The sequence below is a fragment of the Sander vitreus genome, chromosome 5 (genome assembly GCF_031162955.1).
Source record: "Sander vitreus isolate 19-12246 chromosome 5, sanVit1, whole genome shotgun sequence".
NCBI classification, from domain to species: domain Eukaryota; kingdom Metazoa; phylum Chordata; class Actinopteri; order Perciformes; family Percidae; genus Sander; species Sander vitreus.
In genome coordinates, this window is record NC_135859.1 from 24,278,766 (window position 1) to 24,289,246 (window position 10,481).

At 41.9% G+C, this 10,481-nt stretch overlaps 1 protein-coding gene across 5 annotated transcripts in view; it reads left to right on the top strand.

Moving 5' to 3' along the window:
- The window catches only part of LOC144518457 (rho guanine nucleotide exchange factor 28-like), a 41,754-nt gene extending 31,386 nt beyond the window's left edge, over positions 1-10,368 (top strand). For all 5 annotated transcript variants that reach the window (XM_078251164.1, XM_078251162.1, XM_078251163.1 and 2 more), the window contains 15 exons: positions 455-580; positions 685-802; positions 2,207-2,461; positions 2,547-2,623; positions 2,734-2,912; positions 3,106-3,206; positions 3,332-3,523; positions 4,623-4,754; positions 4,873-5,006; positions 5,096-5,143; positions 6,244-6,348; positions 6,500-6,664; positions 7,501-7,752; positions 8,074-8,452; positions 9,307-10,368. In XM_078251164.1, the coding sequence (XP_078107290.1) occupies positions 455-580; positions 685-802; positions 2,207-2,461; positions 2,547-2,623; positions 2,734-2,912; positions 3,106-3,206; positions 3,332-3,523; positions 4,623-4,754; positions 4,873-5,006; positions 5,096-5,143; positions 6,244-6,348; positions 6,500-6,664; positions 7,501-7,752; positions 8,074-8,452; positions 9,307-9,503 (2,460 nt within the window). In that variant the 3' untranslated portion in view covers positions 9,504-10,368. The remainder of the gene's footprint in view (positions 1-454; positions 581-684; positions 803-2,206; positions 2,462-2,546; positions 2,624-2,733; positions 2,913-3,105; positions 3,207-3,331; positions 3,524-4,622; positions 4,755-4,872; positions 5,007-5,095; positions 5,144-6,243; positions 6,349-6,499; positions 6,665-7,500; positions 7,753-8,073; positions 8,453-9,306) is intronic.
- The last annotated feature ends 113 nt before the right edge of the window (positions 10,369-10,481 follow it).

The following is a 10,481-nucleotide window of genomic DNA, read 5'->3' on the forward strand; positions in this document are numbered from 1 at the left end:
ATCACGATATTTTTGACCAAACACCTCAATGTCGATATTGCAACGATATTGTAAGGTTGACTATTGGTGCTTTCACAAAATATCTTCCACATTTAGATTTTAGATAAATAACCATCATAATGTGGATATAATGACTAAGTGGTTAAAGGCAAATAATAGAACAGCTAGAACAGTCTGGTAAGTTCAGAAAATGACATCACTTTACTGTAATGAGGCCTTTAAAACCAGGAAAAGACTAAACTTACCATGTAACGATATTACAATTCTTCAAAATCTAAGACGATATCTAGTCTCATATCATGATATCAATATAATATTGATATATTGCCCAGCCCTAGCACCAAGTTGATTTCCTGTTTCAGTGTATGCGAATACCATCAACTGACAGGAAGTTAACAAGGGGCCAGGTTGTTGCATAGCAATGGAATTTCTCTTCTTATGGACTCTTCATCAGTTCTCAGATGAACATGCTGAGAAGATGAAGCAGGTGTATGGAGAGTTCTGCAGCCATCACACTGAGGCCGTCAATGTCTTCAAAGAGCTGCAGCAACAAAACAAAAAACTGCAAAATTTTGTCAAAGTAAGCTCCTGCTTTCTGTCTCTTGTGCTTTTTAATAATGGGTTTACAGTAAGATGTCTTAATTGAGCAGGTACTCATTTTGATGTTAACCTCTCTGCTCACAGCAACAGAGCAATAACACTCTGGTCAGACGGAGAGAGGTACCCGAATTTATCCTGCTGGTCACTCAGCGCATCACCAAGTACCCAGTGCTGCTAGAGAGGATATTACATTACACTCAGGGTACGTCAGCTCTACTGTAAACATATGCAACTCGTTTTTGTGTTGTTATAGCAACATGTTGGTAAAAATAGTTTCTAATCTAAATTTAGATCTAAATATTTGCTGCTGCAACAACAATGCATATTTTAGGCCAGACTGTTGCATGAAAAGTACTATCAAAGAATTTCTAATAAGGGAAGAAGTTCCACTCCCTCGTTACTTCCGGCTTCTGAACTGGTTGCAGTTCCACCAGAGTTCCATATAGGGGGCGCTCACAGGCCAGTGCAGAATGAATGGGACTCTATGGAGCTATACTCCTCAAAATCCACTTTTCTCAGGGTATCATTTTTTGTCTAGTAATTTGAATGTTGCATTCGAAAGGGGAGGCTAAGAAAATACACACTGCTGGGTGTTTTTAAAGTGGCTTTTTTGTTCTAAAAAGCCTTTTAAAATGTCAATGACGTCACATACACATATACGGCCAGAGATACTGCTTTACGGCAAGCTCTGAGTCGCTTCCTTTGTTCTCTCGAAGCATCGACAACACAGCTGACAGGTTAGGCTCTCCCTGTCAATACACGTGCTAGAAAGAGGTTTGCTAATGTTTTCAAGACCACGCCGAAATATTCACTCTGACATTCTGGTTCTGCTTTGGATGCCGTCAAGCGGGATCTCCGATCGTAATCAGTCCTTCACTGACCAATCAGCATTCATTAGCAGAATGCTAGCGTGTTATGGGCAACAACGACTCAACCTGTAAGAAATCAAAAGGACACAAGTACTCGTTCATTCAACTTTTGACCTATAATCCATGTTGAACTTGCAAAAACTACAATCAAGTCTGAGATTTCTCAACGACAATCAGGTGAAAGAGACACATTTAGCCGTCTAGCTCCATAGAGTCCCATTCATTTAGCACTGGACCGCGATCACCCCCAGTGGAACTCTGGTGGAACTGCAACCAAATTCGGTACAATGGGGCTGAATAGGGAGTGGAACGGCTTTCCGTAGACGGGCTTTGGTACTACTTTGCAATTAGATACTATATTAACTACAAATGAAGAAGTTATTCCCTGTGTCCACCATCAGAGGTCATACTAACTAAAATATTTTGTGCAAAGTGAGAGGATATTATACCTTTTGCATTCTTTTCTTTTTTTCCAGTGGTGGATGATGTTGCTGGTTTTAAATAGCCTGTTTCAGAATATTTTTATGACTAGCAGTTAATGGATCAAGAAAGCCAATTTGTTTTTGAACTGATATGTAAGCAGCTTTGGGTACCAGTGCTTTGTGTGGAATATATAAAGAGCCTAAATGTCTGAACTTTTTATTTTAACCTTGAGTCCGGTCTTATTGAAAAACAGTTTTGTACAGGCTAAAACATGATTTTAATGTGACCTCTCTGTTACCGCTTTACCCGCACAGAGGGAAGTCAGGAACACTCTGACCTGTCAAGTGCTGTGGCTCAGATCCGTGACGTCATTGCTGCTGTGGACCTGACTGTGAATAAGTATGAGAGGTGTCAGGAGATGCAGGAAGTGCTGGCCCGGCTGGAGAACAAGAGCTTTGCCAAGCTAAAAAACGACAAGGTGTTTCGCAAACAGGATCTGCATAGCAAACACAGGGAGCTGCATTATAAAGGGCTTGTCTACTGGAAGACTGCCACAGGACGTCTGAAAGGTGTGCATTAGATCATCTGTGCCTCAAGATCTTTTGAGTTTATAAGACAACCAATCTACATGTATTTCTACTCTTCTGTTTTCAGATACTTTGGCTCTCCTGCTTACAGATGTTCTGGTTTTCCTACAAGAGAAAGATCAACGCTTTGTATTTGCTGCTGTGGTAAGCCTTGGCCTGAAGAGCACTTTGAATTCAAACACATCTTGTCCAGCTGTCTATCCATTTCTCTCCATCATTTAACCCATCTTCATGGGTTTTATCTGCTTATTCAGGACCAGAAGCCTCCTGTAATCCCTCTACAGAAGCTCATTGTTAGAGAGGTAGCCAATGAGGAAAGAGGGATGTTCCTTATCTCCGCCTCCTCATTGGGACCAGAAATGTATGAAGTTCACACCACCACTAGAGACGAGAGGAATGCGTGGATGAGACACATACGTCAAGCTGTAGAGAGGTGTGTGTGCGCGTATGAGTGTCAATTCCATTCTACAGTTGTTTTTTTTCTGTGCAGGTATGCAAATGTCAGGGCTTCTACTTAGAATCTGTGTGTGTGTGTCTGTGTCTGTGTGTGTGTCTGTGTCTATGTGTGCCTGGTTAATTTGTGTGTGTCTGTTACTGATTACCCAACCTACTGGTCTACCTGGCAGTTGTCCTGAGGAAGAGGAGGAGGAGGAGCAGCGAAATGCTGAGACAGAGGAGGCCAGGAGAGTGGCAGAAGTGAGAGTTCAGAAGATCACCAAGTTCCAAGGTGAAAACATTTGTGGGCCCACATTCCAATTCTATCTGTTACCTGTTCTTCTTCGTGAAACATTGCATCATTCTCTGAAAGAACCATAAACAACAAGTCCTAATCTTAGTGTTTGTTTTGTATAGAGACACTGTTGGGTCAGGACCAGCAAATCTGCAACAGCCTTGAGGAGAAGTTACAGCTTTATGCAGAGCTTACAGAGTTAACTCTCCGTTCACCAGAACCTGTACCACATCGCCATCTGCTGGTACAAGCAGACACCGACAGTGAGACGCCACAGCAGGCCTCCTCACTGCTCACAGCTGCAGTCAGAGAAGGTAAAGAAAAGCTGCCATGAAGCTACTGAATGGTGAGGGCTGCATGATGCTGCAGTCATGCTGCATTTAGTTCCAGAACATATTTGACAAGCCTAATAATTGCTAATGATTATGACTAGTGACTAACGTCATAAAATGAATGCAGCATTGTGGCAGACTTTTCAGTCAATTATCACTTTCAACAGCATTTTCACAATTATTTTAAAATACAAAAAATTTATTTTGGGTGGGGGCAATTCTATTTTGGTGGGCAGCTTAAATAAAATCCATATGTGGGAAACACTTTGTCAAACACTTAATCTAATATAGCATTTTATACACAGGGGCTGACCCCTTGCTGAAAGGGGGGGGGGGGAGCTCTAAAAAGCCTGTTTTTATACTTATCCATGCATTTTTATTAATCTTAAACTAATTGTGTCCTTTTCTTAAAGCGCCTGGTACATAGCCATGGTACACCAACACTGGTATTTTTACTTATTTGGGGTGATTTTCAGGACTGTGTTCCCATGTGCAGATCATACTTCCTCACTCTCCTGTCCTAAATACCTTTTTCACAGCATACATGTTGACATGTCATGGCAGATAAAGCACCACTATAATTAGGAAAGCTAATGGTGGATGCAATCCATTGAGTTTTGCCATTTTCAGGTGCCTGTTCATCGGAAGGAATACTAACCATGTATGGCTTCCCGGGACACTTAAATAATGCCATCATAGCTTTAGTTAATTCTATTAGGCCTTTCCTGCTATAACAAAGTCAAAATGTCTGCAATAAAAACTTGCACCTTCATAATTTTTATCTCTATATTGACTTTGGTCATCAGTACTGCATTGGAACAAATAGATATTTATATATAGATATTTGTTTTAATTAGAATTGTGTATTAGATTTACAAATGTAATAGAATTACTCTGCAAATATCAATATGAATAAGACAGTCACATACAATATCGTAACAACATGAAAGTGCAACTAAATAATTAAACAAATGATTAAAAGTATACTTTATCACTTTATTGTATACTGTAGGTTTATGTTATTGTCACTGTTGGTTGGCATTTGGATAACAGAATAATCATGAGTTTTGCTACTGTGCAGCGGAGAACCTGATCACCATTCTGCAGGCTCGTGATGGCCTTACTGTAAAAGGTCCGAGCTCTCCGGTCCAAGGACCAGAGTGCTGCAGCTACAACAGCCACGGCAGCAGCATTCAGGAGTCTCCCTCTGAGCGTGAGTCACAGATATACGCTGGAATTCTGAATGTCATTTTGTGATGATTGTCCTTCAGTTAACACACTACTTGACCTTTAACGATGTGAGTGAATCACTTATTTTTTTGTTGCTACAGCAGATTATCTGAGCACGCTCAGTATGAGCTCCACCTCTCTTGGGTCAGACAGCGAGCTGACGGGGCTAGACAGCGTGTTGTGGAGCTCTGCTGTGGAGCTGAGACGAGGAGACACCAAAGGGACACTGTTAAAGGTCCAACCACCATAGTTTCCCATGAGTCGTGTTTGTTAATAAAATACATGTGCATTATTGTTCCCCTTTAATAACACCGTTTTCTGTAGGTGGCAGAGAGCGTTCAGAGTCTGACTCAGCTTCTCTATAGTCTGCAGGTGAGAAAAGACACAAGTTTCAGTATCTGTTGCTGAATGCATGAGTGAAAGTTAGGCTTTGTGAAAGGACAGGATTAGTAACTGGAGTGTGATCAGAGGCCTGTACTACGAAGCGAGATTTGGCGTTAACGAGCTAACTTCAGGTTCAACCCAGGGTTTTCTGTACTACGAAGGTGGATCACTTGTGATCGGGTTCAATCGCCGTGGTAACTTATGCTGAACGCCTAACCTGGTCGGGAGCAAGTTAAGTTGGAGATCAGAGATCAACTGGAGTAAAAGCACCTACTGACCAATCAATACTCGATTGATAACGGCGTCACGGTTCTTAGAAGATCAGGCGGAGCTCGGTGCGCAGAGAGAGAGAGAGAGAGAGAGAGAAAGAAAGAAAGGGGTGCGCACATAAAAGTTAAAACATTTAGAGACCGACAACCCCGTTAGCATTCCCTGATGTGTATATTTATGAAATATATAGATTGTAATGGGAGGGAATTACATATCGGCTCGGCTTCTTGAGCCGTGTGTTGCCAATCAGTTTGAATTATGTTTTTATATTTTTTATTTGCTCTTACGATCGCTTCCCACTGCCAGGGTTGCAACTGAAATACTAGGCTAAAGCAACGACAGTTTATGGAAAGTGCACAAGTGTAATTATGGTCAGATCTTGGTCCTGACTGATGGGGAAGTGATATTAATAAGCGTTGTGATTTACGCATCTACAGCGTTTCAGCTATTTTTTTTGCCAGCTTTCCTTCCTGCTTTAGGAAGCAGCGACTGTATTGCGTTTTGCCTGCAAAACCGTGTCTGTGTTATTCATATTTATGTAGAATTATAATTTCCTCTTCTTATGTAAAATATGCGGCTCTGGTAGATGTTTGCGATTGGTCGTGCTGTGCAAACAGCGCCTCTTTTATGTGAACGCGCGCGCCGCTGGACTGGGAAACCCTGGGTTGATTGAACTAGTTGTTAACCAGCGTCGTGACACAGGTTATGCGGGACCGCGGGTGTTAGGTTAGGTGAAGCCGGGTAACTGAAAGAAATCCAGGACATGTTGATCTCGCTTCGTAGTACAGGCCTCAGGTGTCTCCTCCTTGTGTTGGCAGGCTGCTGTGACCCTCCAGGACAGCTGCTATGAAGTCCAGAAACTCCTTCTTCAGGAGGGAGAAAGACCTCCGCTCCGAACCCTCACTTCTCTTCAAAACAGTCTGGTATGAGTTACATGATATTCATGTTAAAATAAATTATTTTTTGCAACATGCATACCAGTGGTCAATGTTTTAGGAAGTTAGACTAGAATTCCGTTGTTTCTTTTTGAAATAATGAAAGAAAATATTAAACCAGTTTCCGTTTTTTATCCAGGAGCAGGAGAAGCAGAGGAGCATCGATAAGAAGAAAGAGGAAGTAGAAAAGAAGGGTTTAGAGAGTAAGAAAGATAAGGTGGATGAGATGAAGAAACTCCATGTGAAGCTGAGACAGGAGCAGCAACGCTGGGACAAAGAGTGTCTGGCCAGAGAGAAACAACAAGTAAGCCTCATGCTGATGTTCTGAGTTAAATGGACTCTCATTTGTCTCACTTCTTTGGCTCTCCTGTCTCTTTCTGTTGTTCTCATCTGACAGCAGTTTGGCTTTAAACAAAAGAAAATGTTAGGTTAGGTTAGCATTGTGCACATTGAGGCCTCACCCATATCTTTCATCTGTTCCAGTTTCTGATCATATCACATCTCATAACCTTTTTACTTGTACCAAAGCGAGTCAAAAAGTCAAAAACACTACCAGTTGATATACTCTGCCTTTGACTAAATAATGAAATTAATAGAAACAGTCAGATTATAATTTAATTTCATCAACATGAAAAGTGAAGGCTGTCACATATAACAAACTCTATGAATTCGCCTCTCCCTGATCAGATGTTTTCAGATAGCCTGATCAGCACATTATGTGCAATGCTGTTCAGATGTTATTTTGTTGTGAAATGTTGTAACGTCCCTTGTTACAACCATTTTCGGATTGGGCAACACCAAAATGTGATGTTTTAGATTGTTGCAACATTTTCTATCAAGAGCTATTAATTGTGCTGTCATTACTTTTGCTTGTGTTTAACTAAGTGCAGGTTCAAGAAAAATACACAAACAAATAATACAAGTAACCCAGAAATAAAACATATATATCACTAAAAGCTGTTAAAATGTTCTTACCCTAATGTACTTACCCTAACCTTGTACAACCCTGTCCTAACTAACCCTGCATATCTAACACCCACTTTCCACATGAAGTTGCAGTAATTGTAGCAACTCTATTGTATCCACAGAAAAAGAGAGTGCCTCAACTTTCCGATGTGAATGTGCCCTATGTGTTTCCAGTGTGAACAGGACAGTGTGCTGGAGCAGCGGGAGCAGCAGTGTCTCCTGGAGGCCGAGCGTCTGCGCTGTGAGCGTGAGGAGCTGGACGCTCAGCTGCTGGAGTATCAGCAAAATCTGGACCGACTGAGGGAGGGCCAGAGGAGTGTTGAGAGGGAGAAGGAGAAGATCGAAGCACAGCAGCGGCTACTGCAGACCTGGAGACACAACCGCCAGAGCAGCCTGCCTGTTACGATACCAATGGATGGATACAAGGTAAGAAAGGGAAGAGGGGAGACAGGAAGGTGAAGGTACAGTAATGAAGAGAAAGATGAGAACCAGTGGAGTGGAGATGATAATGTTTGTGTGGATCTGATCAATCAAAAAGCAAAGATATGGGCACCTGGGTAGCTCCGCTGGTAGAGCATGCGCCCGTATACAGAGGCTCAGTCTTCAGTGCAGCGGCCGCGAGATTGGTTCCAACCTGCGGCCCTTTGCTGCATGTCATTCTCCTTTTTCTCTAGATATAAAACACTGCAACACTGCTAAGCAAACCATTTCACCTCTGCTTTTTCTGGGGTTGTTTCAATTTCCCAGGTGTCCAGCCACAGCCGCTCAGGCAGCCTGGATGCTAACTGTTCAGTGTACAAGAACGAGGTGGCTTTACTTGCCTCCCTCCAGCAGAACCACCGCCACCAGCCCGCCAACAACAACCAGCACCAGCCTCTACTCTCTGCTCCGATTAACAACCATGACAGCCCTCTGAACAGCTCCAGCTACACCGCTAACATCGGCCTTAGTGCCAGCCTCTACAACAGCCTCAACACCCTGCTGAGCCAGGCACACAGCAAACAGCCTCGGGATGGTCTGACATACCCAAACTACAGCAACAACCACGGCTGCCCCCGGCCTCTGAATGACACCATCCACCCCTTCAGCAGCAGGGTCACTGCACAGCCACAAAAGACCAACAACAGTAGGTGTACTTATATTCCTTCCAATGTATAGTAATGGACAGCAAACAACATGCAGCCATTTGTCAACGCCTCATATAGTATACTGTACTGTATGTCCATAATTTTTGCTGTAGGTTGGTCTCGCATTGCCAGACGTATCTCCACAGTGCTGCAAAGGAAGGTCTGGCTAGTTCAAACAACATTCCTGTATAGTAGAATAAACGGTCAGGGGTTGTTAGCATTTCTTTAAACCAATCACAATCGTCTTGGGCGGCGCTAAGCTCCAGATGCAGCGATGGTGACTCTGCAAAATGTTCTCGGAAAGGAACTCGATTTGGTGGAACATTTGCACCCTGCAAAAGAAAGCGCCTTATACAATACTAAATTAAGTTAACTGTTCACACAATACAGTAACGTGAGCTATTTTAAATTAGCTGAACACATGGTTAAACGTAATTTGCCGTGTGTTTTTTGTCCAAAGCAAATCCCCGCCAATTGGTCCCTAAACGTCCCAGTTAGATAGTAAATGCTGTAAACATATTCTTTGTAAATCTTTACAATCATTCCCCGAACGAACCAAGCAGGCCTGCCTTGTTGCACAAATCACGATCCAAATTTTCCTTAAAACTTGTTATTTTCAGCCTGTAACGTTGCTCTGAGGTTCCGGTTAATGTTGCTCGATGCGCCAGAGATTAAAGTTAACTCAAAGAAAGCGGAAATTGAGGGACATCCAGCTGAGTGTCCGGCGTCACCGAAACTATTCCGTAAATGAACCGTCATCGATATAGACTAGCTGTAGGTTAGTTTCAGCGAAAAAAACGTATCTCCCTGCAAAACATGATCTTCTTCTTAAGCATTTCTGTTGTTCTTCTAGCAGACTTCAGCCCGCCGTTGGACAGGCGATCCCTAGGTCCCTGGAGGTCAGAGGTCACAGGTCACAGACTTTATGAGAATGAGGATGTCTACTCCTCGTCTCTCTCTCTTACACCCCTCCTTCCCCCGCAGGCCTACCTCTCTCTTGAAGGACAGAACGGGGAGGAGGGAAGCGAGGAGAACATTGTTTATCTCTGAGAACCTTTACAGAGAAACGAACAATGCAAGCTGCCCGACATATAACTGGACCCAAAATAATATATCTGTTTCTTATATGTGTTTGTGTATATGTGTGTGTTTTTTTTCATTTTGAAAAACCTGATTAATCAAATAAGAGAATAGTTGCACGGAGGAAGTATACACAGATATATGTGCCTTTATCAGTGTGTCTGGTGGCCATTCATCATTCTCTTCCTGCATCATGAAGCCATTGTGCCTTTTTGCAAACAAATTCTTTGTAAATCAGCTTCGATACTGGTAGCCCAAGTTTTTACTTCTACCATGGTTGCACTTGTTTGATGGCTTGAAGTTTGAAGTTCATTTGTACCCCAAATACTGGGACCTAAAGTACCAGGATATCAGGACAAAATATTTATGTTATTTTCCCCTTAGCACTTAAAATGGAAATATTTGACAAGCCAATTGAGCCCTTCCCCAAACTATGTATGGATTTCTCCATGTTATCTTTTAATAATATTTATAGGGGATCTTGATCTAAAAGACAATAAAGGTCACTGACATTATTGTATAAATATTAAATATATGTATAGTTTTATGGAAAGGCTACCTATGCACACTATGTTGAAAGAGGAACTTATATTCCAATTGTTATTTTTCTCACTCAAGTGCCAAATATCTTGCTATCTGATACTGTAAGTGATTTCTGCAAAGAATTCCTGTATGTTTTCTGTTCATCTCCTTTTCTGATAATTTATTGTGTGTAAATTGCTTCATTTACTGTCCACATTAATAATATTTTTGTTTGATATGTGTTCTCTTGTAATCTCTGTAATCAGAATTGTGTTGTGCCATATTAATATTGTGCTGACTATAAAACTATTGGCAAACATCTGTGTGTTTAGTGTATTTAGATTTTTCCTTCCATAAAACACAACAAAGCAACATCAGTTTGACATTTACACACCTCCCATGGCTTCCGATGTTACATCATGACTC